The following is a 25,998-nucleotide window of genomic DNA, read 5'->3' as shown; positions in this document are numbered from 1 at the left end:
ATTGTTGAATGAAATGCATGAGCAATGATTCCATGAACATGATTTTCCTCAGGAGGGAAAATTAAAACGGTCGTACCTATAGGTTCTCGTCACACTCCAGTACCGAAGGGCAGAGGTTTTCTGTTAGTATCTAACTAACTACATGAAAGCCAGGCATGTCGCTCTGATTTAAACAACATCAAAATCGTACAATGTCCACGTTAATTTTTGGGTACCACTCCATTCACTTTAAGTACCTGGTTACTGAGCACTATCGCATGAGGCTAGCTAAGTCTTCAACGCTAGAAACAACAGGAACATCCATGGCAACAACAAACATCATCATGCCAGCATGGAGAAGGACAACAAAAACCGCCTCGTGGATATCAAATAGCGAACGAAGAGAGTTGAAACGAGGGGAAAGAGCATCAACAAGCGCGTTTCAGAAAAAAACCAAACCCAAAATCTGCGCCAGCTGAAATACATCGGTCGTCGGAACCATGATAACGTCGTCAAATCAAAGAGCAAAGAGGCTTTGTGTACAATCTTGGAAGTCCTGCAACCGAAAAGATAAGTCAAAGTACAAGTCGAAAGGAACAAATTTTGCAAAGCAGACAAGTCAACTAGCGGCTGACCCGCCGGCGAGCCGCCGAATCGCTGATAGTGCGAACACTTCTGCTAGTAGAGCGCTCCGAGATATTATCCATATCGCGCGCCGAAGCATTGACGACCCGCAGCTTCTCGCGCGGCACTGTGTACGTCATCTGCACATTGCGGCCCTCCGCCGCGCCCTCGACGTCCCAGTCATCCTCATACTCGTCGCAGGTCTCGTCGTCGCCGAGGTAGCCCGGTGCGCCAAGGAAGAGGTCATTGCGTGTACCGCGGGGCTGGCCGACGGCCCCCTCGGACAGACGCTTCGTCGCGTTCCAGTCCTTCGCGCCTTGCTTGCGGCGGAACAGCTCCGCGGAAGCGCTGACTGTACGGCGGGGCGTGTTGGCGCCGCTGCCCGTGGGCATGGGCCCGGAGCCCATGACTGTGCTGTGGCGGTCGATGCCCGAGGCTAGGTGAGCTGTTTCATCAGAGTCGCGCTGACTGGTTGTTCCGCGGCGGGTGAGGGTCAAGGCGCGGCGGACGGTGTTGAGCATCCAGTCGGATGCTTTGGGCTTTGATGCAGGCGGGAGTTTTGAAGGGGAGGAGTCGAAGGGGCTGACGGGGGTGATGGGGGTGATGGTTTCGTTTACGTCGTAGAGAAGGGACTCGTTTTCGGCCTGGCGGTGGGAAAAGGTGGTTTGGGCGGTTGAGTAGGAGTCAGTTGAGAAGGATTTCACAGATGGCGCGGTCGTGCCGTCTACGTCACTGTGTGTTGACTCTCGACTGTGCGTCGATCCGGCTGCGAGCTGCTCGAACGAGTGGCTACCATTGCTGCCCCAGCTTAAGGGCCGCTCCACGAGCACAGCTCGTGCTTGAGAAACTTGGCCGGTTGGTCTGGTGGTGGCTGAGGAGAATGAGAATGCGGAAGAGTCTGATAAGTTGGTGGATGTCCGGTCACTCTTTGCTGGGGAGACACGTCCGTCATTGTCCATCCGTCGACTGTAGAAGGGACCCAGGCCCACGCCGAAGATGGTGCTCCGGGGAGTAGCGAACGGGGTATCTGCGAATGGGTCCTCCGTCTCATGGCCGGTGAGCTTTGCCTCGGTGGGTATGGTTGCCATGAGGCGTTCCCGGAACATCGCCTCATCCTCCTCACGCTCGTCGATCGGATGTATATCACACGTGGTATCGCTGCGCCTGTAGTCGGCGTAACTTGATGGACGATACGACCTTTGCTGGCTCATGGAACGCGTACCTTTGGTAGGGCTGGGAACCTCCGCCAGCAAACCGGTCCTCTCTGCAGCTCCATCGCCGGGCTCTTTCCAGGAGGCAGGCCGGGAGGTGGCACTCCGTTTTGCAGACCAACGGTACGCGGGGACAGGATCTTTTTCGCTCATTTGCGAGCTGCGGATACTGCTTGCCTGGTGGGGACCACCTGGACCCCAGAAGTGAGCTCGTTCCGCACTGAGAGCCAACTCGCGGAGCTGTGAATCTCGCTTGCTTCGTACAATTCGTTTTCGATGATATTTCCATACACAGATGGCAATGGCAATGACGAGTGGAATCCCGAGACCCAGTCCAACTCCAAGTCCAGCCTTCTGGCCTGATGAGAGGGAATGATCATGGAATGCCGATGCAGGCGCAGGACTAACCGACGGGTTACTGTAGGACGTAATCCAGCTGCGCGAGGTGGTGTTGTAGAGATAGACCTGGGAATTACGGCCGCTGAGAGATGTAGACCGCTTCGAAGAGGATATCTTGGGAATGCTGTACCCTCCAGCAACCATCAACACCCCCCAGGGAGCATTGCCACGGAGTGACCGAAGAGTCCCGTTCCTTCAGCAATCCCCACTCCTTCAGAGGATGGAACAGTCCAGGCCCATTCACCAGCGCCACCGTATTCCTCCCCAACATGGAGAACCGCAAACTGAGGATCAGCGGGGGTAGTGGTATCTCCTACCCAGCCTCCGACCACAAATACCTTCGTTCCATCGTCAGAAAGAACAGCAGCGTGGCCAGATCGAGGCTCCACAGTCGCCGCGTCTCGCACAGCGAGCTCTGTTCGGGGCTTCGCGTCCGAGTTGACCGTCACAAAGGTCCAGCTTTCCTGTGGGACCGAGAATATCGCGAGCTGAGACATGTTAAGGAAGGCTTCTCGTGTATGTCCTCCGATGAACAAGAAATCTTGCTGGCTTTGTGTCAAGGAGGATGTAGCTGGTAAGGGAACAGCAACCATTCCTGCCTCAGGGACAGGCGGTGCGCGGTCTCCTGTCATGGTCGCGTCGTATTCAGTGCCATGGAGAGAATCGGCACCCATGACAACCATGGATTGAGAGTAGGTCGCTGCGGAGACCCAGGTGTCATCTGTGCTATTGGCGAACGGGCACATTCCTCCAAAAGCGTAGAACGAGGTCCCAGTCGTGTTGTTGGGGATGAACGAGAAACCCGCCGCCAGATACTGTGGTCTTGTCTCTCCTGCCTCAGAGTTCACCGAGAATTGTGTCCAGGATCCATTGCCGATCGCGCTGGTGCGGTCGGGCTGGAATCGCCAGAGTGAGTCGGCCCCCGATACATTATGACAATTTCCGGTGTAGACGGAGATGATGCCGCGGTCATCGATGACGGGGATGAAGGCAGAGTGCTGCTCGGTACTCTGGAACGGAGTCTCCGTGAGCAAGGTGTGGTAGGTTGGGTTTGTGGTGTCGATGTCGGTGGATATGTTCAGCGACAGAAACTCGGTCTTGCCCTCGGTGGAGCTGCTGGGCTGTAGGAGGTAGGCGAGAGAATCATTGTGCAGCGATGAGAGGAAGAGGGAGGACGGGGTGTACGGAATGGCCGCGGTGGAATCGAGGAGCGCGAGCAGCAGCGCAGCGTGGAGGAGTGGGCTGCGCTTGGAGCGGCGACGGGGCTCCATCGCGCGATTGCAAAGGTAAATCTGAGACACAATCAAGGAAAGCGATGCATTCCAGGATCGGCGAGCATGGCGCTACGCGGTTGAGGGGCGAGAGGTGTCTATTTGCAGACGATAGACATGTCGCGATTAAGCCCGTCGATCCGGATGTCTAGGAGTGTCGGTGTGGTGAGGGGGAAGAGAGGATACGACGCACTGCGGTGGTGAGGGTGGTTAGATGCATCGGGGGCCTAAGAAGCACGTAGCTTCAACTAAACACACTCAACACGCCTTCCAGCAACCCTCCGCAACCCAAGCGAGCAGACGTAAACACGGCCCATTCGGGCCGAAGAGGACCTCGACCGCCGATGGCGATTGAGAGCACCAATGAGCCAGCTCGACAGCTTTTGGCTGACGCCTACGGGGCCCTCAACAAAGAGACCGCGAGCCAAATAGATTGCCCAGCACCAGATTGAGATGCGATCAACTCGGTTGCGGGGGCAACGGGGTGGATGTGGCGCTGGAGCGGGCGGCACGATTGCGCGGATGGGTCTTGGGGGAGGGGTAGCACTGCGCCGAGTCATGGCTGCACCGCAACGGTGTGGGCGAATGTGCTAATGCAAGACAGATTGCAGCGATCCACAGCAGAATACCGTCTAGAAGCGCCTCTTGAACAAGGCAGAGTCCTGCCTCTTCCTGCTAGCGGCCCCAGCATCTGCCGAAGTGTGGGGCAGGGGCTGACCAGCCCGTCCATTGCGATGACTGCATCTCGCGACGGAGTACGGCGTATGGACTACATATGCTGTCGATAAATAGTCTTGGTAGGCAGAGATCCTAATGAATCCCCAGGAGTAGGTGAGAACAAAGGCAACCAGAGAAACCCATCCACTATAAAACGGGTCGGGGACTGTCATAGCCGGCAGGAAAAAAGCACACTATACGCCAATCGTAGGGGCGGAATTAAGACGAGGCAACCATATGACACGCTCAACCGTGTTTCATGTAAACTGGACACTAGACAAATAGTCCATCCCATCACAATCGCGGCTGAGAAAACGGCCGTTTTCATCGTGCCTAGTTTAGTTGATAGAGCCATCCAACCATTCGCACCCCCAAATCTTTTCGGGTAATTTGGATCGAGTATTACGACATTGCCAATCACCAAATGGCCCATGACAATATTATATGGCTATTACATGTTGATAACTTACCGGCTCCATAGTGCAGCGGTTACAGTAGTCGCATAGAGGGGATGGGCATTGAAATTGATATGCAAGACTCGTCCTCTGTCATCCATCATCAAGCAAAAAACCTTGTTATATCTTGCCTTTGCCAACTCTTCCGGTGTGATGTAGAAATCTGCGCTCATGGTTCTGCCCCAGGAAGTACATGTCAGCAATGTTGAAGGCCTCCACCGGAGCTGGAATTCTTCATCTCAGATAATTGCCCACGCGGATAGGGAAAGATCTACTCAAAACCAGATACGATGATGATGATGGCTAAAAGAGGGCAATGGATTGTAATTGAAGCCCAGATTGTGGCAATTCTGAGTTGCCATAAAGAAAAGCTATTTCGTGTAAAGTACATCCCAAGAGATTTCAATGCCATCTTGTCAATAGGGAGCCTATTCTAACCAGCGGCCTGGATAGCTCATGGTCGACGATCCGTACCATGTTAGAACGAGCGCGTTTCTCATTGCTGCTTGGGAAATAAAACGGAAGAGTGTGGTGGTATCCTTGATTTCGAAACCCCGTACCATCCCACCCGATGATGCAAATCATCCAAACAGACAATAATTCATAAGACAAAGAAATCTGTTGAGACATGGAAAACCCGGACTGCGTTCGGCCGGAATTACCCAGTCTCATCCCCTCCCGCCACCTCTCGCCCCTCGCTTCAGTTTCCTCTTATCTCGGTCCATCCAAGCCATCCTTTTGGTACCACACGCAAAGATTACCGCACGTTCCCCGAAGTCAATATGGCCCCAAGCTGGATCTTTGAGTGGGTCATGCCTTGTGATGAACCATGAACCATGAACCATGCATCCCACTGCGAGCCGTCAGGTCGGCACGCCAACACGAACCAGCGGCGAAAATGGGTCCTAGCTCCCCGCTTGTACCATGTTTCGTACATGTTCCAGGAATGAGCGATAGTGTGAAATTGGCCCACCTGAACTCAAGTCCAGGTGCAGGCTGTGCTGGACGCTCTGTGAAAGCCAGCTCCCATCGCCAGTGTCGTGACATCACGAATGGCGCTCCGCTTGGCTGATTGCTATCAGGCCTAGGCCTTAACGGATAAATATCCACAGCGCGCATAGCCTCGGTTGGCTCGGAGTGATCGAGTGATCGAGTGATCTTCTCTTTGGTACCTCCTGATCGCTGTCTAATGAATAACGACGAGGACGAGGATAGCGACTCCGTGTCTACATAGCCATGGACTTGACTCGATAGTAGGCAGTGCAGAAAAGCTGATCATGCGAGCCACAAAGGGCTACGTCTGGGAGTGTGGGCTCCGAAGACACGGTTCAATCCAACAATGCCACCAGTTACCACCAAGACCATCCATCCAATCGTTTTCGCTAGAGCGCTTTACAGTCCAGCCTCGGCGTCCATGCGCAGTGTCGCATCTCCTGTGATGTATCACTGTCCCTGTCCATCCCGCGCCATTGTGTTCCAGCTGGGCACCTCATGCATGTCACGCCCAGGGCCTAGCCTGATTCGTGCTGGTGCAGCACCGGCTGGGCGAATCGACTCCCATGCAGCGGCGACAGTGCTAGTCAGGGGCTTGCAGGTTCATCCGTAGTTCTCTCTTTCTCGCGTCTTCTTTGCTTTTTCCCCCTGGGTATTACGAGTTCCGAGCCGGAGTCTCGGGCCGTTAGGGAAAGAAAAAGTTAAACAAAAAGGAAGCAAGCTTGTAATAATGGGAAGAGGAAAAAGCAAAAAGCAAAAAAAAAAGGCGAAATAGAGAAGTGACTGCTAATGTGCTCAGCTCCGGATGGGTATCGGGTATCTGCTAGGTGGGAAAATAGTGACCCGTCGACCCGTCGACCCGTAAAAAGAGTATGTACGGTTATAGGCTTGCCAGCTATTGAGCACCCGGCCGGGATGGCATGCATCTTCACGGAATTGTTTCGTTTCTGGCTGAGACAGCCACCTCCATGCAGACGCTCAGGCCATATTCCGGGAGCCGACAAAAAGCATGCTCTGCTTGTCAGCAAGATGGTCCCTGTTGATATCCCGCTAGTTTACCTTTAGTCGCTGCAGAGATTACAGGCCAGTTCTTCGTCAATCCACCAACCAGCGTTTGCATTGTGCTAATCTGGCGCCGACGACAATTATCGATTGAGTATTGTCGAACCATTGGTGTAATATACTGTACTGTACCAACCTTGGACACCATTGATTTACATGCCGTTTGTTAAAATTTCCTCTTTTAGCACCTCTTACTGTGTAGAACGCCTGGATACTCTCGGATACTCCGTACAGATATGAATGTCGGATTGCGTGGGCCGCACGATACCGTTGCACATTTCAACACCATCTACTCTCCCCTCTCCCGGAACTTTCATAACTGGTGGACATGGAGAGATGTAGCTGACGAGGGGGCTCATTCTCGAGAAGACTGACGGTTTAAACAGCACACCTTGTACGGGGTACAGATCCGAGCTCTGCCACGCAGGGCGCCCCTGGCTCAATATCCAGCGCCGCAGAATGTTATCGTTGGGTTACGTAGATCAAGGCGATCATTGACTGCGAGTATGCAGGGTTCTATCTGGCGGTTTGGGAGCAGCACTTGTACATGCGGCCCGGACCGTCTGGGGCGCTGGGGTAGGAGGAAGATGTACTGGGAAGATCCTTCCATCACCACAGAAGGCAGACTCCCTGAGGCTTTTCTTACTGACGACTGGGTACAGGTGAAGGGTTCTGGGGGTTTGCTCTATGTTGCGTTTTGCGATTTGCTCCTTCCTATACAGGGTCTTTCCTGGCTTTGGATGAATAGACAGAGAAGGCTCGGCTAGGCGCCCAGGTGTTAGTCTCAGAATTCGATGTCATCTTTGCCATAATCAGTATCATACGCGTTAATTCCCTGAGTCGACTCCGGCAAACATCACTCTGGTGTAAGCACTTCCGCTATCGCCCGTGCGCCAGAGTAAATATGTCCAAAAAAGAACCCCATCCACTCTCACCAACCCCTCAGTACCGCCCATCCAACCCCTTACCCTCACACCGGGCCTACGGCAGTCTCTGTGTCCACGGCGCATTACAACCGGGCTCGGCAGACGTTAACACAAAGTAGCGAGACGGACAGGATGTGGCACCGCCCCAGTAAACCGGATCGAGACAAGGGCGTTTGCCGGTTGTGTCACCTCGCAGGAGAGGAGGCACGATCATCGAGCATCGGCGCCGCCTGGCATGCAGATATCCGGCGCCGGTGTCTGGGGCAACAGCGATTGGCACGGGCTGAAGGGCCGGGTGTGCTTTGGGCACGGAGGGACTGGGGGTCTGAGCTTGCGCACATGTTTGGAACGACTATTGGGTGTTAGGAGCTGAGGTGAGTTCAAGGGTTAGGGATTGAGTTATTAGCGAGAGGGTATAGTGTGCTGCGAGCCAGATGGCAAGGGCTTGTACAGAGTGCAAGTCTAATCCAAGGGTGTGATGATGGACATCGGGAGGGATATGGGACTGGAAGCAGTACAGGGATGGGAACCGATTACGACGCCTTATACATCATCCCAATCGAGGACTCAACCTGACGCTGATCTGACTGACTCGCACCGCTCCCAACCGACACTAGCCAGGTCCATGCTACGGAGGATTTGGTCCGTATTCACAGCACGCGCCCAATGCACACCTGCATCCTTGCAGCCGGGCCTGCAGGAGGAATCGACGCTCGCAAGCCCGGTATCGGATGCGTCGCCCGAACATCTATTGCAAGGTTGACAGTGCAGGATACCTGGGGGCATGAGTTAGTGGTCAGTTAGTGGGGGGCGCGAAATGAAGCTAGCCCGCGGTGGATTGCTGCGCTAAACATGAGCCGGGGGTTGAGGAAGACCGCGCTAATAGAGAGACCAGGATCCGGGGGCGAATTGCAGTGTAAAAGGTGCGGGTGAGCTAGCGGTCGCCATGTTCCATCCAATAGCAAACGCGTGATTTATACCGGGCTTCGGCCGTGAAGTACGGAGTAAATAAGTATACTCCGCACAATGCTCACCCGGTGCGGGACGGGGCTAGTCTTGGGCGGGCGTGCGCGTGCATGCGCGGGCCTGCTTTGAGATGGATAGGCTTGGGTTGGCTTTCGGAGATGTATGTCTACCTAATACCATACCTTGACTCGAGGCTCCCCTTAGTCTTTCGTGGCGGATGGCCGGGTAACACCGGATGTCGCGCGGCACATCCAGGAGTCATCATCCATCATATCAATCAGTGTCAGCTAGATACGGGTAACAACGTTATCTAGTCGGCGAGGATGGGAAGATCCGCTACTAGGACAATTTAGGGCTATAGTGGGAACGGGCCCCCGCTCCCCTCCGGGAAAAGGAAGCAAATTACACCACTAAGATTTGCACGCCACAAAGCCAGAAAAGAAAAAAAAGAGTTGAGCGGGTCGCTGGGAGATGACCTGTGCGGGAAAGGTCAACCTTCGGCTTAGTCGGGATCTACTAATTACGGTAATATACAGTAGGACGCGGGGGGCAGAATCAAGCCTAAAAACCTACCGTACCACGTACGGTGTAGATAGTCGTAATTGCCTATCGCATGAAATGCACCCACGGTCCGAGGAGAAATTATCCCTACCTGGCTCGACCATACAGGACCACGGACACGATCATAGTCAGTCAAGTAGGGAATTTCTAAGAGCCTACAGAACTGGACTAGCGTCGAGGGAGAAAGAATGAGGGCTAATTAGGGAGTCCAGACCCTGGCATGACGTAAGACCTCCCCATCCGGCGTCAACTTTCGCAGGTGCGCACGGACGGCGCTCGGGCGTCGAGGGGGAAGAGGAATTACCTGCGATTACGGGGGATTCGTACAGTCATGGGTAAAGATGTGATGCACAATCCCGGGCTCTAAAGGAGCATCTTGCAGAACGCCTCTCGGAGGCTTTCCTCGACTATGCCTATAGGATCCTGTCCTACCCTAAACTATACTCATGCAGAGCGCGAATAGTCAAGTGCGGGAGGGGTCTGGGGTATAGTCGAGCGGAACGTCGTGTGGCACGCTTACTGGAACCTGTGCCTAACTATATGGAGTAGTTGCTGTTGAGACTAGTCAACGGCCTCCGCATCCCCCCAGTCCTCGACACTAGACTCGACACTAACATAGCAGCCTGTCTTCACTTCCACGAACGAGCTGCCCATTCGTGCCCCAGCCGGCCCAGTCGCTGCACCGCCCCTGCACCCCTGGCTCGGGCGAAACGTTTGCGCTGGGCCAGCCCATCAGAAGGCAAGGAAACCTTTGTCAGACTGGCACTGGGGGATGAGGAGGGTTGCTGGACCCCGAAACCAGACTTTCGTTTTCCCTCCCAGTAGCCTGGGCAGAAGTTAGTTGCTACCTGAGCTGAAAGGGTCGCCGCGGCGCGCCTGAGAACAATTGGTTGGGGCGAGGATGGCCATAGGCTCGTTCGCGGCTAGGGGGCAAATGGGGAGGGTCAGAACATCGCGCACCGGAGTCTATAGTCCACTCGCTCGCTTCGTGCCGGTCAGATTGAGGACTGGCTGCAGCCGAAACGAGCATCTGAGCGGATCATCATACGATACGAAACAGGATTGTCGCTGGAATAAGGATTGACTCCGTTCAGTGGCAACCGTGGTCCTGGCTGTGTCAACGGGAAGCTATCCGTCCATATTGTGATGCAGGAGCAAGCCACAGCGACGATAAATGATGGCTACATCATGTCTGGACCCTTTCTCCAGCTGGACCGTGAGCCTAATTAGGCTGGTGGGCCCGGCGAAAGAAAAGAAAAGGAGAGAAAAGGAGAGAAAAGCACAGAAAAGAAAGGCAAGGCAAGGCAAGGGCCGAGCATGGATGACCAGCAGCCCGGAATGCACTGATCCACGGATGGGCCGATGCCCTCACGAGGGGAGCTGGGATGCTATTCGCCCCCAGGATGCGAAAGAACCAAAAGGGCCACCCAGGCGAGCCCCAAGTCCTCGACGTAATCCGCCAACATCGGGCAGGTGCAATCGAGCGCCGTCGAGGACCGACCGCGCGTAGGGCTCGGCGTTGCTGTGGCTGGGCAGTCTCGCCACCGCGGGAGGCAGGTACGAAGCAGACCAGGAGATCGTAGAAAGGAGCGTATCAAGCCGACCTGATATCGTGGTCGCGTCTCTCTTCTGTCCCTGCGTGAGTGGCATACAGGCCGATCGCAGAGCACACGGACCATCGGCGTGTCGGCCGAAGCAGCAGAGCAGAGCAGTGGAGACGGGAGTCTGGGCGTCTAGCCGGAAGTCTGGAAGTCTCCCAATCTGACCAAGCCCCACTGTAAGTTTCGTATCGGCTGGTACGGAGGCCCAGCTTTTGTATACCGCCTACGCCGTCCAGGAGACATGGCCGATGAACTGGGGAACTAAGGAACTAAGGAACTAATTAACTCCAGTCCTGGTCATGCCATCTGTCGGTCCGGCCTAAACTACTGCAGAGCAGACCAGTCGTTCCTAGCGGGCCACGGCCGGTATTTTACTCTCGATTTTCCATTTTTGCCCCTGTCCGATCATCGCACTCGCTGCCCGGTCATACTAGTCATACTAGTCATACTATTGCTGGGAGAGTCCACCTACGCAAACCAGACCAACCGGCGTACTCTCCTTCTCGCACCTCACACCTCCCAGCCCAACCTCCCTTTCCATCCTCCCCTCCTCTCGGCGATCCGACCTCTTTCTCCTTCACAAGGACGGGCATTCTTCCGCCGCTTGTCTTGCCGTTCATTTGGGACATTCCTTCTGAAATTGTTCGCCTACCTCCGATCTCGCTCGAAGAATTCCCGCCTCGCTGCCGAGCGAGCCCTCCGTCCCTAACTTCTCGCCGTATTTATAGAATCATCCCTCGATCGCGCTCCTTTGGAACACCGCCGGCCCCTCCCACGTGTGTGGGAACGCCGCCCGAGACCCTCGTGCTGTAGCAGGTCTACCTCGATCATCTCCGATCCCTCTGACTCCGATTGAACCCACCCCTTCGGCGGCCCGTTGTCCAGCACACCCGGGTTCCAACGCCTATCTGCCACCTCCCTGCCGCCATTCCCCTTTCATGCGCCAAAAGTAATGCCGGTCCATTCGTGCGCACCCTTCGAGCTTCTCGTCGGCTCTCCGTGAGCATATCCTGTCTCGACAAATCACTGGATATACCGTGAGGAGGATGCTCAACTGGAATTTTGGCACCCTTGGCCCCGCATATCTCAATATTTTCTTTTGAAAAAAAGCAAACCCACCGAATAATAAAGGAAGAAGGATGAAAATGACGGACCACCAATCCTTCATTACTGGTCTGGATGAAGCAGACCAGCTAATGATTCGGGATGGTGCGGGCGTGGGAGACTCCAAGCGGGGTCCCAGCTCGTTCGACGACGCGTTGCAAGCACAAGCACAATCACAATCACAAGCACCAGCGCCAGGTGCAGCAAACGACAACCCCGACATGCGCACCGCCACGATTACGCCGGCGCCCAAACCGACGACTGCATCAGACCTGTCCGAGGCCCAAGCTACGCTTCGTCAAGCGTTCCCCCACGTCTACACCTCTTCGCGGACCCCCTCCATCCGCTCCTCCTCGAGCTCGTTGCAGGCCCTGAATGAGGATATTGTGGTCGATGCTCGCACCCAGCTGGGCAATATTGGACGGAGCCCTCGGAGGTCATCGCGGCATTCGGACCAGCGGCCCGAATACCCCGTTTATCCCGACCAGTCCTATGCCTCTCTCCAGTCGCAAGTCCACCCAACATGGCAGCCGCCATGCCCACGGTCGCGGAGCTCGTATTCGTCGCCAACGACCGCGGAAGCCCCACCTCGATTTCCCCGTGTGTCCCGCACCGCGGGCAATACCCCCGTGTCGAGCCCTGGGCTGTTCTCAGTGAGAAGCCCGCGCACTACGCCCCTGGGATCGGATGATGAAGGCCGGATCAGCAGTCCATACCTCCATCCCACACACCTGCAACCACCTAAGGAAACTCACACCGCCGAGGTGGATCGAGATACGATCACGGGCAACAAGCTCATCAACCAGTACGAGATCCTCGAAGAGCTTGGGCGAGGAGAACACGGCAAGGTCAAATTGGGTCGCCACGTCACAACCAAGCAAAAGGTTGCTATCAAGATCGTCCAGCGGTATTCCACACGCCGTCGATTAGGCAAGCTGGGCAACCCCGAAGACAAAGTGAAGAAGGAGGTGGCCATCTTAAAAAAGGCACGGCACCCCAACGTGGTGAGCCTGCTGGAGGTCATCGATGACCCCAACCGACAAAAGGTCTACATTGTGTTGGAGTATGTCGAGAACGGCGAGATTGTCTGGCGGAAGAAGGGGCCTCGAGAGATTGTCCATGTCGACAAGCTCCGGCTCGACCGAGAAAAGAACGGAATACCCGAAACCCCCGCCTTTTTGGAAGAGAGCCAGCAGTTCATCCGGACGGCACAGCACCTCCGTCGACAACGTGAAAGGGCACGAGAGCGGATCGAAGCGCAGGCCGCCGACGCACAACAAGGCCCGATCCCAGCGTGGAGTCTAGAGCACGGCGCGGAGTCTTCAGACGAAGAAGAAGGGGGCGACGGACTTGGCCTTCCAATACGACGGACTTCGACTCGATCCACGGCGCTCCTGGATGAGAACTCGCCGAGCCAGGGTTCCGCCCAAGACGCAGTGGCTGCGGTTGAGGGTAGTATGTATGGTGCCTATTCGGATTATCCATTCGAGCGGCGTTTCAGTACGGCATCCAGCAGCCTTGGGTACGCTCCATCTGAACCGGAGTGGTCTGCGGATGGAGACGACTTGTCATACGTCCCTTGTTTGACCATTGCCGAAGCTCGCAATGCATTCCGCGACTCTGTTCTTGGCCTGGAGTATCTGCACTACCAGGGCATCATTCATCGTGATATCAAGCCGGCCAACCTCCTGGTTACCAGCAGTCATCGTGTCAAGATATCCGATTTCGGTGTCTCGTACCTGGGACGACCGATGCGCGATGAGGAAGAGGAGCAGGTTGGCGAGACTGATGCTACAGAGTTGGATGATGCTCGAGAACTGTCTAAGACTGTGGGCACGCCTGCCTTCTACGCCCCTGAGCTGTGCTACACGGGCGATGATTTTGTGGACGATATTGGATCTATACCCAAGATCACTGGCGCTATTGACGTCTGGTCCTTGGGCGTCACACTGTACGGGATGATATATGGCCGTCTTCCTTTTGTTTCGGACGACGAGTACAGTATGTTCCAAACAATTGTGAAAAAGGAGGTCTTTGTCCCGCGAAAGCGTCTCGTGCCCGTCATGGACGACTCTGTCTCCATCTCCAGCCAACGGGACTGCCGCAGCGTTAACGAACTTGTCTATGAAGATATTGACGATGAGCTGTACGACTTGATCCGCCGCCTTTTGACTAAGGACCCGATTAAGCGAATCACATTAAAGGAGATTAAACACCACCCTTGGACCCTGCACGGCCTACCCAACCCACAGGCGTGGGTGGAAGAGACAGACCCAGCCTACCAGAGCAAGGGCAAGAGGATCGAGGTCTCGAGCGAGGAAGTCACGAGCGCTGTCAGCAAAGTGCCCTTCATCCAGCGTGTCCGGTCCAACGTGGCGAAGTGGTTCTCTGGCCGGTCCAAGGACAAGGAACCGCGCAAGCGGGGCTCAAACAACTCGTCGGACACCTTGTCATCCATGGCCAGCACCAGCACATTTGGAAAGACGTCGCGCGATAGCCGTCGGTCAAGTCTTCGTGGTGACGAGGAAATCTTCCGGACGTCTAAGTTTGCAACCCTTGGAGAACACCCTCTGGCCCAAAGCGTCACTGCCAGTCCTGTCGACGAGGGAACATCCTCAGCGTCTTATTTCGATACGACACCGATCCCTGAGAGCAAACCCCCGGCGGTCGCTCCGACAGTGACACCCCGGCCTGGTCCTCCTCGACGCGCCAAGTCGTCCATGTCCACTGCCGAATCGACCAAGACGATCAAGCCCTCCGCTCTCGACACTCATGCCTCCCGCCCACGCACAGGCACACCTTCGATCATTGAAGCTCTCGGCACTACCAACTTTGGTAGCCTTCTCAGCGGCGCCAGTCGACGGGTCTTTACTGCGAGTCGCAGCAGACGCAATTCACCATCTGGCGACTCGGCATCGCTGGCATCTTTCGATTCGGAGCGCCATTCGGAGCCTAGCCTTGCTATAAGCAACGCCTCGGCGATTGGCCAAGTGCGAACAACGGGCCTGTGGCACTCTGAGACACCTTCACCCGGTGAAGGCTTACTGCCCCCGTCCGCCCACCGACGCAATAGGTCACAGCAACTTGTCGGCAAGTCATCGGCAGAGTCTTTCCATCTCACAAGAGAAGCCCTGCTCCGCCGTCGGCGAAGCGACATCGAGCCCAGTGCAGACGACGGACTGGCTTCGCGAGTAGATTACGCGATGTACTCGACCGAATCTCTGGCGCTCCCCACGATGGCTCCCCCTCCCGATCACGGATGCCCTGCCGATCCTCCGAACGGCGGCCTCACCGCCTCCACGCCGTCTGCGGCGACGATCTCCTCTTCGTCGGCCGAGGACTTCACCAGCGGCATGTCGCAGAGCGCTTCGCACCCCAGCATTCCGTCTGTGGTCTCAGGTGCCTCATCCTTGTCCGGCGATGGGCTATACCTCCAGTTGAAAGACAAAAACTCGAACGACTCGAACCAAGTTCCATCTATCCTCCGCACGGGCGAGACCGTCAAAGCCCCTCGCCGTCCAGGCTCACCACGTCCCGAGGAGGATGAGTCGAGGTACTACTGCGACGACGAGGACGAGGACGAGTCTGAAGACGAAGGCCTCGTGATTGGAAAGAAGAAGCTGGGGCCCAAGCCCGTGGCGAATTCTGCTCTCGACTCATGATCGACCAACTACTCTACACATACCGCTTCTCCACCTCTACCTTTTCGTCTCCCTTCACCCACCCCCATTCTCCCGCTTCGACGCTTCCTTTTTTACTGTGAGGTCGTTGTATATCATATGTTGCTTTTCCCTTGCCGAATTTGTTCGCCGCAGCGTCATTTCTGGAAATTGACATCCTAGAGATTTTTGACATACATCCTGCCTGGCTTGTACATATACGTTTCGCTGGCAGCGGCTTTACTCTGCCACTGCGAAATAACAACCCCCACCCAACACCTTCCTCTCCCCTACTATCCCCTCCCACTCGTGGCAGCCGGCGTCGCACCGGCTGTTCGTTTCTTCTTCTTCTTTTGCTGATCTGTCTGTACTTCAGCCATCAATGGGCTCGTACATAGATCTCTTCCTTTCTTTTCACTATTTTACTTGTATGTAATGTTGTCTGGGTGGGGGCTTGGCGAAATGTTTTCACAAACTGTTGGATTTTTGTGCGAGGATGTCTGCATGATACAAGATTGCTGGGACTGGGCTAAGACTGGGTGGCGTGGGGAAAATCCCCCTGTCTGTTGCAATGATACGTGACGAAATGAAACAAAGGGAAAGACGTCTCTATTCCTCTCCCAATATCGCGGTTGCATGAGCTTGTTCTATTTGGGTACGGATTATGTGTGTAGAACGTAGCACTTGTATGCTCATGGTACTGGGAGGTGGTGCCCTGGTTTTGGGTATGGAGATTTGTTCCCGCGGGGCACACGGCTTTATACTGGGGTTGCCCCCTTGGGAGTCCGCCAGTCTCGGTTTCCCTGGCGGATAAGTCCTGATCCTTCTTCCACCAATGATGTTGCGGGAAATCCACCGTGAGTATGAAGCCAGTTTTCTCGCTAGCGAGCTGAGCAAAGGTTTATGTCTAAGTTACAGAAGGGCTCACTACAATAGCATAAACAACACAATGCGCCAGCAAATTCCCCGCCGGCTCTTCGTCCACCAAGAAAACCAATATTCAAAGAACATACATCATAACATTCAATCATACCTCAATTACGATTAGGTTTCACAAACCCCTGTCACAGCTCTCAATTAAAGTATTACGCTCAAAATTAAGACTTGCTGACGACTCCACCACCGGCCAGCCTCTCCAGGGATTCCCCACTGCCACACCGGCTGTTTCACCGCGTCTGCTAAACCCAAGCAGGCCGTTCTCCGGGACCATTCCCCTTATAATGTCGCCAATTTATTCCAAACTGCCATTTGGCGCGGCGGATGAACGGGGGAATTATCCCGTCAGGCCGCGCACCGGATCGAGAGGGGGTCCAAGGCGAGTGTATAGAAAAGGGTGATGGGAATCTGCTTGGCCGCGAGATCTTTTTTTTGCTTTTTCTCTTTTTTTTTTGTCTGAGTCAAGTGCCACTGGTTTAATTCAATACCCTAGTCCTAGTGACGAAGTAACTGTCTTTTGGCCTGTCATGCTGCTTTCCTCGGCTTTCCTGCTGGCCGCCCAGCTGCTGGCGCCTGTGTCGGCGACGCTATCGATTCACGGAGCGGATATCTCATCTCTGCTTGTGGAGGAGAACGCGGGCGTCTCCTATAAGAACTTGGCCGGCACGAAGCAGGCGCTGGAGGTGATTCTTGCGGATGCTGGGATCAATTCTGTGCGCCAGCGCGTGTGGGTTAATCCGAGCGGCGGGTCGTACGATCTGGATTATAACATCAAGTTGGCGAAGAGGGTGCAGGCGCGGGGCATGAAGACATATCTGGATCTGCATTTAAGTGATACGTGGGCTGATCCGAGTGCCCAGGTACGTTAATGCATTATTCAGTTATTGCAAAATGAAGGTCAATTGATGATCACAAGCCTGAATGCGCTGCTAATCTCAGATTGCTGGCTAGACTACACCCAGCGGCTGGTCGACAACGGACATTGACACGCTCGCCTGGCAACTGTACAACTACACAAAAGAGGTGTGCGACACCTTTGCGGCGAACGACCTCACCGTCGAGATCGTCTCGATCGGCAACGAAATCCGCAGCGGCCTGCTCTGGCCCCTCGGCAAGACCAGCAGCTACGCCAACATCGGCCAGCTCCTGCACTCCGCCGCCTGGGGCGTCAAGGACTCCGATCTAGCGACAACCCCCAAGATTTTGATTCACCTGGACAACGGCTGGTCCTGGTCCGAGCAGGAATACTTCTACGACACAGTGCTGAACAGCGGGTCGACCTTTGTCTCGTCGGACTTTGACTACATCGGCGTCTCCTATTACCCCTTCTATACCTCGAGCGCGACGCTGGCGTCGCTGAAGACCAGCCTGACCAATCTGCACTCGAGGTACGGCAAGGATGTTCTGGTCGTGGAGACCAATTGGCCGTATTCGTGCCCGAACCCGGCGTACTCGTTCCCGTCGGATCTCTCGTCCATTCCATTCTCCGTGGCCGGACAGCAGAAGTTCCTGAAGGACCTGGCGGCTGTGGTCTCGGCTGTCTCAGGTGGGTTGGGTATCTATTACTGGGAGCCTGCGTGGGTGGGCAATGCTGGGCTGGGCAGCAGCTGTGCGGACAATCTGTTGTTCAGTTATTCGAACGATGAGGAGCGGTCGAGTCTGGCGACGCTGGGAACAGTGTAAAGTGTGAGGGATGAGGTGTAACGAGGTGGCTTGGGCAACCAGTGCGGTCACCTGACTTGCTAAGAATACATCCAGTCGGAATTGAAAGCATTGTAAATCGGGTAGTATGTGTATCCATAGGCAGAAACATTTTTAGTTTTAGTTTGAAATAAGGCTATCCAAAGTTAATCCGCAAGGTATTTTTGGCATCTGCTGCTTATCAGGCATCGACATTGTCAGACCCCGGACCTATACGTCACGTAAGGCAGAGAGCTGTCTGCCTTGCCCTAATGCCAGCGAATAAGCACTTCCCGCCCACTAAAAAAGAACCCCTCGCCGGTCCGAGCCCCGTCCCATTACTAGATATGGGCTAGAGGTGACAGGACACGCAGCTGGAGACCAACTGGAAGGCGGGATGGGGGATGAAACTCAGCTGCGTGGCTGTGCAAACATAAGCTAAGTCCCCCGCTGCGTTAGCCGGAAGTCCATGCTCCACTATAGAGCAAATGAACAATTTGTAGCTTCGAGTCCTCACGTTTCCCTTGTAGGGACGTCTTCAGATCCTCATACCTGCAGTCCAGAAGAATGAGGGCAAAACAGCACGAGTCGATCGGAAGTAAGACTTGGGCGTAGACAAGATTAGTTGAGGGGAAGGGCTCTCGTGCCTATCTGTTATCGTAGTGGGCACGATGTGGGGGGAACAGCCCATACCGACACTAGTACGGGAGTCCTGGAGAAAGTGGCCCAGCATGGGTTTATTTTGAATGCTCCATGCGGTGTGAGACATGAACTCCAAGGGCCAAATCTTGACGATTTTGCCCTGGTGCCGGTGGGCCATCCTCACCTGTGTCTTTTAGGGCGCAAAAAGCACTAAACGCTGCCCATGCTGATTCCCCCACCAGACCGCCTTGCGCACGTGCAGTCGCCATTTATCGGGAGGGTCCCTCCATCGCCAACTTCGACTTCATATGATGCTGCTGTCTTGCTGACACTGGCGAATGCTCCGTTGCGCGCGCCGGTCTTTGCTCTTGTGCGAATGCCATACCGCCGCCGCCTCCTGTCTGCTCCCCCTGCGCTGTTGACTCCCCGCCGCCCTCCAATTTCCCTGATCATACCGGTTTTGCGCTCGCGGCAGCCCTGGGTCGCTCTCGCTCCTCCCACCTCGTAACCACCTAGCGGTCTATCGCCGGCTAACCATTTACCTTCCTCTGGCCATCATGACATCCCACGATCACACCCACGGCGCGGGCACTGTGTCTGCGGATATGAAGCACCGCAGCGTGAGCCCCTCCGCCCACGCCCAACAAACGTATCACGACCCAACTGCTGGTCTGGCCCTGAACCACTCCATGTCAGCCGCGTACGCGACAAACCCTTCCTATGACAACACCAATGCCGATCCCAGCATCAGCGGCACTGATTCGTATGGCTACTCGGCAGCTTACCTCTCTGGAGCCCCGCAAGCCCAGGGCCTCGCGCTCTCATCTGGCCAGCCCTTCCCGCCAACCCTGAACACGAGCAACATCCCCATGTCGCAATCGTTCGACCCAACCCTGGTTAATCAGCTCGACCCCGGAGTCACGGGCTTGCAACAGTCACAGGCAACCGAGGATTTCTCTAATCTCCTCAATTCCAATGCAGGGGAGCTGGATTTCTCGGCCTACCAGAACCACAGCCCGAATAGCGCCAGCGCATCCGAGTACGATTCGTCGCTGCTACTGGATCCGCAAATGCACCAGCGCCCGCAGTCCATGCACCAAGCGGTCAACCCAGCTGATCTTGTCAGCCCTATCTCCAATCCCTCTGCATCCTCACATCCCTCGTCGCAGGACCCGCAGCAGTCTTCGCCGGCCCCTATGTCCCCTCCCGGCTCGACTCCTGGGACATACTATACCCCGCAGCATTCGCGCCATACCTCGCTGGACCCAGCCACGGCGGTTTATTTGAGCGCACAGTCCAACGCGGACTGGCAGTCTGTCATGAACAATACCGCGTTCCAGGGCCACCGCAGAGCGCCATCGGAAGTATCTGAGGTCTCATCTGCCAACCACTCGCCCTATTTGTCTCAACATGAATATGAAGGTATCGAGAACAATGCTTCACCCTCGCTTGCCCCGCAGAATGACCCTGCGCTGTATGATAATGCGCTGGGCATTGAGCAATTCACGCTGTCAGAGCAGCACCAGCAGGGCTTCAGCCCAGCCCACAGCCCGTATATTTCGCCGCGGTTGATGCCACAACAGGGCAATGATGTGATACCCAGTATCCAGTATGCATCGGCCAGTAATCAGTTTCCCCCGGCACCAACAGACCTGTATGGATTACCTGGGGATGACATGATGGGAATGAATCCTGCAGGTGATATCGGCCAAGCATCCCAGATGGCCCCTCCATCCATCAACGTGGAGTTTGCTCCGCCATCCCGGATCCCGAGTTTCGGGCCATCGAAGCCGGCTACCGACTTGGACTCGCTTAGTCCGCCAGCGATGAGTGGGTTTTCATTCTACTCACCTTCTATGTCAATACTAATATTACATCAGGGTCCCGTGTTCGCAGCAAGTCAGATCCTTACACACACCCCACTTCCCGTCAAAGATCTCCTGCAACTTCGACAACCAGCCTTGAGCCTCTGGCCCCTACTTCACCGCGCTCGCTGTCGCCCCACTCGCGTAGCAGCCCCAGCTCGCGTGAAGCGTCACCGTCAAGATCTAATCGACGTCTCTCAACATCATCTATCGAGAGTCGCAACTACATTCTAGATCTGGCTGACCCAGGGCGCCCTGGAGCAGCCCCAGGAGACTCGAAGCGTGTCCAGAAGCACCCCGCCACTTTCCAATGTACACTCTGCCCTAAGCGTTTCACCCGTGCCTACAACCTACGCTCGCACCTCCGCACCCACACCGACGAGCGGCCGTTTGTGTGCACAGTCTGTGGCAAAGCCTTCGCCCGCCAGCATGACCGTAAGCGCCACGAAGGCCTTCACTCCGGTGAAAAGAAGTTCGTCTGCCGAGGCGATCTCTCACGAGGCGGACACTGGGGTTGCGGCCGCCGTTTCGCTCGCGCTGACGCTCTCGGTCGCCACTTCAGGTCTGAAGCTGGCCGCGTCTGCATCAAGCCCCTCCTAGACGAAGAGTCCCAGGAGCGCGAGCGCATCATGGTCCAGCAGCAACAGCAGCAACAGCCTGCCGGCCACCTGCAGCCTGTACCACAGCCCCTCGTAATGCCGGGTGTTCCAGGCATAGATGGCCAGCCCTCGGGCAACTTCGTCCTCCCCGCCGCCCTGCTCGCGCAATACCCCGCCCTACAAACGCTGCAATGGGACCAGATCCCTGCCGCGGGCGATGACCCTAGCGATATGGGAGGCCGGAGTAGTTTCGACGCCAGCTCTGGCGGCGAATTCGGCTTTGATGACGATGAGTCTGGCATTAGCAGCGTTTCTGGGATGAGCACTGGGTATGGCAATAACCAGGGCGCTATTTATGGCGGGCAGATGCTTGGTGTTAACCCCGGGGATCCTGGGTACGTGGATCAACAAAAGTGGAGTGGATGACGATACGATGGCTGCCTCGTTTATACCTAGCGTGTTTCATTGATTCTGGAAATGGAAAAGCAATGACCTGTGGACGACTTGCAATATCTCGGTCTTTGCGTGCTTTTGTTCTTTTATTCTATTTCCTCATTTCTTTGGATCTCTGGTTTCTTGCTTTTCCATTTCCATTCTTCGTACCCTGGCTTATCCCTTATAGAGAAGGGTTACTGGCGTTCTGGTATATGGTGGGAAACAAGGGGATTTGATTTGATTTGATTTGATTTGATTTGATTTGATTTTTCCTGGCCAAGGCCGGAAATGGGGTTTTTGATCGATTGGTGGTTTTCTTTTTGACTCTCTGTTCAACATCTAGACAACGGCATTCGTTTGGTTGTCATGGCATACTTGCCTCTCTTCTATGGTGATTCGATCTGGACTGGACCGTCCTTTTATCGACTGGCTTTTTCCACCATCTTCATCATCATCACCATCATCACCATCATCACCATCATCATCATCTTCTTCTTCTTCTTTTTTGTTTTCTTTGCTTGATCATTTCGATGCGTACATGAGAGTCTACCATCTTGATGCATTTGATGATTCTTGCCCCTATCATACCCGTCTGCTTATTATGTTCTTTCGTCTTCTGATCTTGTTGGATATACTTCTAGTTAGTAGTTCTATATACCTTGTTATGCTGCAAGATGAGCCATTTGCAACCAGAGCATATTGCGTCCAGTATATCTGTTGTTCGAACGACGAGATAGCATTTGTAGAAGAGAATATTGAGATACGAAGCTAAGGTTGGCCTGACAGGGCAATCTTTGAATGAGGGTTATTCGCTTAATGTGATCTCAAAGATATCTTCCGGCAGGTCGTGGTTACAAAATTACTGAAGAGAAGCATGCACATAGGTAATCAACGCAGGATACAGGATTCATCTATACCAAAAAGGGGGAATATCTACTCCGCTCTACCGCGATGCCTCAACCAACTTCTGCACTTGTCTCAGCCACTTGTGGGAGAACTCCTCCTCCGTGAACCTGCGCGCGGACCGTCTCGCCCGCTGGCGCATAGCCACCTTCTCCGGCTCCGGCAGCGCAAGTGCCGCCTCAAAAGCAGCCGCAAACTGTTCCTCCGTCTCAGCACGGAAGCCTGTCGCCCCATCACCTAGGTCCACAACGATATCCTCGCGCGGGCCACCCGAGTCGTGCGTCACGCAAATCAGGCCAGCGGCCTGGTACTCGACGACGCAAATGCCGAAGTGCTCATTCCACATGGCGTTCACACCAACGGAGGCCGTACCCAGATGTGACAGCACGGCGGGCCAACTCGCGTCGCAGATGAATGTGGTGTGGTCGCGGATGCGCAGCTCGTGCGCGAGCAGGCGGAGGTTATAGATGTGGGTTTCATCCGGGCTGGCATGGCGGACGGAGCCGATGAGGACGAGTCGTGGTTGGGGTTGATCAGCGTAGGCTGGGTTGCGGGCGCGCTCTTGCAGAAAGCGCGCGAAGGAGCGCAGGACGAGCGGGTGATTCTTCTCTGGGCGGAACTGCGCGATGTAGAGCAGCGTGGGCTGGCGGGTTTTCTCACTCTCGGCATCCACGGCGATGGTGGATTCAAGCTCGGACACAGCTGTTGGGGGGAACACGACGGCTGGCGATGAGGCGGTGCCCTCGCCGGTGCTGTTGTCAATGCTTGCTTTACCTTTACCAAGGCCCCAGAGTTTGCGAATGTGCGCTGCAGTCCAGGAGGAATTGCACATGACCACGTCGATGTGGCGGCCGACCCAACCATATAGTTGTGCGAAGAGCTGCCAGTAGCGTCGCTTGACGGTCCCCTTCAGCCCCTTGCCTGCGCCTGCATTCATACCTTGAACCCCGCTCTGGTCATCCAGAGACGCGAGCATGTCGGTTGAAATAGTCGGGTAGTGCACATATGCGCCGGTGGGCACGGCAGGGAAGAGCCACTTGCACAGTGCAAGAGTAAAAGCGTAGCCCATAGTATCAATGAATACATCTGGCACCAGCAGTGTAAAGGCATCGTAGGCAACGACCAGCGATCCCAACGACTGGCCCAACAACGTCATGTGTGGATACGAGCTGGCGACAACGTACTTGCGCGTGGTCAAGTACAGGAGCACCACTGTTGGAGCATGTAGATGGATGTTGAACCGGTTCTCGACTCGCTCCAACATAGTCGCCTTGTTCACTTCATGGTCGCCGGTATAGATGGCGCAAATCGCCTTCGGCCAACGTTTCTGTGTTGTGCGCACTGCTTCCCAAAGCACTCGTTCTCCACCACCACCGGCATTACTATAAATCTCATAGTTAGCAAACGTTCCCGCAAACAAAAGCAACTATAGCGAGCCCTACCAAAACGGATGGAAGAACCCAATGATTCCATCCCAGTCATCCGGCCTCTTTGTGCCGTCGCTACCACCGCTGTCGCTGCTGGTAGACGTCTTCACCCCACCAGGGCCGGCGCTACTATCCACCTTCTCCCAGTCCTCATCCTCAGCTGAGCTCCGGGCCAGCGAGTGTGTTGAACCCTTTGCGCGGGGCGTCTGAAGTAGCTCCTCGTCCGATCGCGCCCGCGCAATCACGTATTCACGCCGAGATCGTGTCCTTCGGCGGATCAGCCATCCCACGCTGCGAAAAACCAGCCCCAGCACGCCGCCCACAAGCTGCGGGAGAAGGACGACGGTCGTCGCAGCGATCAAAAGCGCGAAAATGGCGGTGGTCAGGATGGCCATGTTTGCGTCGATCGGGCTGTCAGCAAGGTCCGCACATAGTACCCAAGACCAAATGTGTTGTCCAGGGGAGGATGCGAGGGTGGTCGAGTAGTTGACAGGAAGGGAGTCGTTAAATGTGTCAACAAAAGACAGTAGCCCTGTGCCGCCCGCCGTTCCGATCAGTTGACGTGTTGCGTCGAGCGTAACTTACATACGCGTCACATGATGATGGGGTGGGAACTGGATTTCCGCGCGGTTTCTCCGCTCGGAGCCCTCGAGCTGTCGACGATTGGACTGTGACTAGGAAGGAATTGTCACGCTGGCGCCTACCTGCCTGCCTCCTGCTGGCCATGAACCCCCCCGGTTCCACGCGGGCATTCCGTAGGGCCCTGCCGCTGGCGGCACACTTGCAGCTCCGACACTTCCACCCAACCAAGCCAGCTCCATGGATCAACGAAGCACTCGACGCCTCCGCCGGACTCATCCACGGTGTCCACAACCTCACCGGCCTGCCATGGGTCGCCTCAATTCCCCTCACAGCCCTCCTAGTCCGGACAGCTGTCGGGCTGCCATTGCAGATGTACACCAAAATCCACGCGCGGCGCGAACGAGACATTGCGCCCCTCAAGCAGGCCTGGGGGACCTGGGCCCTCAAGCTGAAGGAGGCTTATGTGAAAGAAGGAAGAGACCCTAAGGCAGTACACAAGGATATAACAAGAGAATTCAACGACAACATAAAGAGTCTACACCACTCGTTCAAGATATCGTCGGTGTCCCGCTACGCGCCCTTCATGCAACTGCCAGTCTGGATCTCGCTCATGGAGAGTATCCGCGGGATGTGCGGGAACAAAAGCGGTCTTGTGCCGTGGCTGCTATCGCTGATTGAGGGAAACCAAGAGGCTACCGATGCCGCCGTCAACTCTCTTCATCTAACCGTCGAACCGACCCTCGCGAACGAGGGTGCGCTCTGGTTCCCCGACCTTCTGGCCGGCGATCCGACAGGCCTACTACCGGCACTACTCACAGCTTCAATTCTCCTGAATGTGCGAGCGGGTTGGAAACCCACACCGCGCGCTGACCTGGCGGACATGCCGAAGATGGAGATGTACCGGGCCATGACCTTCAATGGTCTGCGCCTTTTTATTCAGATTCTGGCGCTGAACGTGGGGTTTTCAGGGTGGTTCTATGAGATGCCGGCCGCCCTTCTGATCTACTGGATCAGCAGCTCTAATATCGCCACGCTCCAGACGTATATCTTGGGAAAGAAGATGTTTATGAAGCCGCCGATCCCAATGTCCTCGAAGCGCTATGTCGCATTCGAGAATCCCAGTGCTTCTGACCCCTTCGGTATCAAACTCCGCTGAGTGAATTGAAAAATTTCTGGCCATGGACAATAGAGCGATTCTCTGGAAGACATATGGTTCCTAGTCCCATGACGCTACTTATGAAGCTCGTCCCCCTGGGCAAATGTGGGACAGATCTCGACAGGATGAGAATTATGAACGCTCTTGTAGCAAGAGCGATGTGGCTACCTACACGCCAACCTCGAGTCGCGCGACGGGGAACCAACAAGCCAGACCAATTGTTTAGCAGGAGAAAATCATGGCTT

General features: G+C 55.3%; 6 protein-coding genes across 6 annotated transcripts; 4 read left to right on the top strand and 2 right to left on the bottom strand.

Moving 5' to 3' along the window:
- Window positions 1–602: 602 nt before the first annotated feature.
- On the bottom strand, window positions 603–3,484 carry N7482_008567 (uncharacterized protein; the record flags this gene model as incomplete). The annotated part of the gene is made up of 2 exons (XM_056690691.1): window positions 603–2,344; window positions 2,392–3,484. 2 exons carry the CDS (start codon window positions 3,482–3,484, stop codon window positions 603–605), a joined length of 2,835 nt encoding a protein of 944 aa, XP_056540456.1.
- Window positions 3,485–11,910: 8,426 nt separating this feature from the next.
- N7482_008566 (putative serine/threonine protein kinase) lies at window positions 11,911–15,531 on the top strand (the record flags this gene model as incomplete). The annotated part of the gene is made up of 1 exon (XM_056690690.1): window positions 11,911–15,531. The coding sequence occupies one exon, from the start codon at window positions 11,911–11,913 to the stop codon at window positions 15,529–15,531; it is 3,621 nt and encodes a 1,206-aa protein (XP_056540455.1).
- Window positions 15,532–16,991: 1,460 nt separating this feature from the next.
- Window positions 16,992–18,147, top strand: N7482_008565 (arabinogalactan endo-1,4-beta-galactosidase; the record flags this gene model as incomplete). Its single annotated transcript, XM_056690689.1, has 2 exons — window positions 16,992–17,324; window positions 17,416–18,147. 2 exons carry the CDS (start codon window positions 16,992–16,994, stop codon window positions 18,145–18,147), a joined length of 1,065 nt encoding a protein of 354 aa, XP_056540454.1.
- Window positions 18,148–19,343: 1,196 nt separating this feature from the next.
- On the top strand, window positions 19,344–21,676 carry crzA (putative C2H2 transcription factor Crz1; the record flags this gene model as incomplete). The annotated part of the gene is made up of 2 exons (XM_056690688.1): window positions 19,344–20,601; window positions 20,667–21,676. The coding sequence occupies 2 exons, from the start codon at window positions 19,344–19,346 to the stop codon at window positions 21,674–21,676; spliced, it is 2,268 nt and encodes a 755-aa protein (XP_056540453.1).
- Window positions 21,677–22,628: 952 nt separating this feature from the next.
- Window positions 22,629–24,410, bottom strand: N7482_008563 (alpha-1,2-mannosyltransferase ALG11; the record flags this gene model as incomplete). The annotated part of the gene is made up of 2 exons (XM_056690687.1): window positions 22,629–23,970; window positions 24,031–24,410. The coding sequence occupies 2 exons, from the start codon at window positions 24,408–24,410 to the stop codon at window positions 22,629–22,631; spliced, it is 1,722 nt and encodes a 573-aa protein (XP_056540452.1).
- A 329-nt stretch (window positions 24,411–24,739) lies between these two features.
- N7482_008562 (putative mitochondrial export translocase Oxa2) lies at window positions 24,740–25,753 on the top strand (the record flags this gene model as incomplete). Its single annotated transcript, XM_056690686.1, has 1 exon — window positions 24,740–25,753. The coding sequence occupies one exon, from the start codon at window positions 24,740–24,742 to the stop codon at window positions 25,751–25,753; it is 1,014 nt and encodes a 337-aa protein (XP_056540451.1).
- Between the last annotated feature and the right edge of the window lie 245 nt (window positions 25,754–25,998).

Source organism: Penicillium canariense (assembly GCF_028826845.1).
Source record: "Penicillium canariense strain IBT 26290 chromosome Unknown utg000006l_segment0_segment0, whole genome shotgun sequence".
Classification (NCBI taxonomy): Eukaryota; Fungi; Ascomycota; class Eurotiomycetes; order Eurotiales; family Aspergillaceae; genus Penicillium; species Penicillium canariense.
This window is presented reverse-complemented; position numbering and strand designations above follow the sequence as displayed.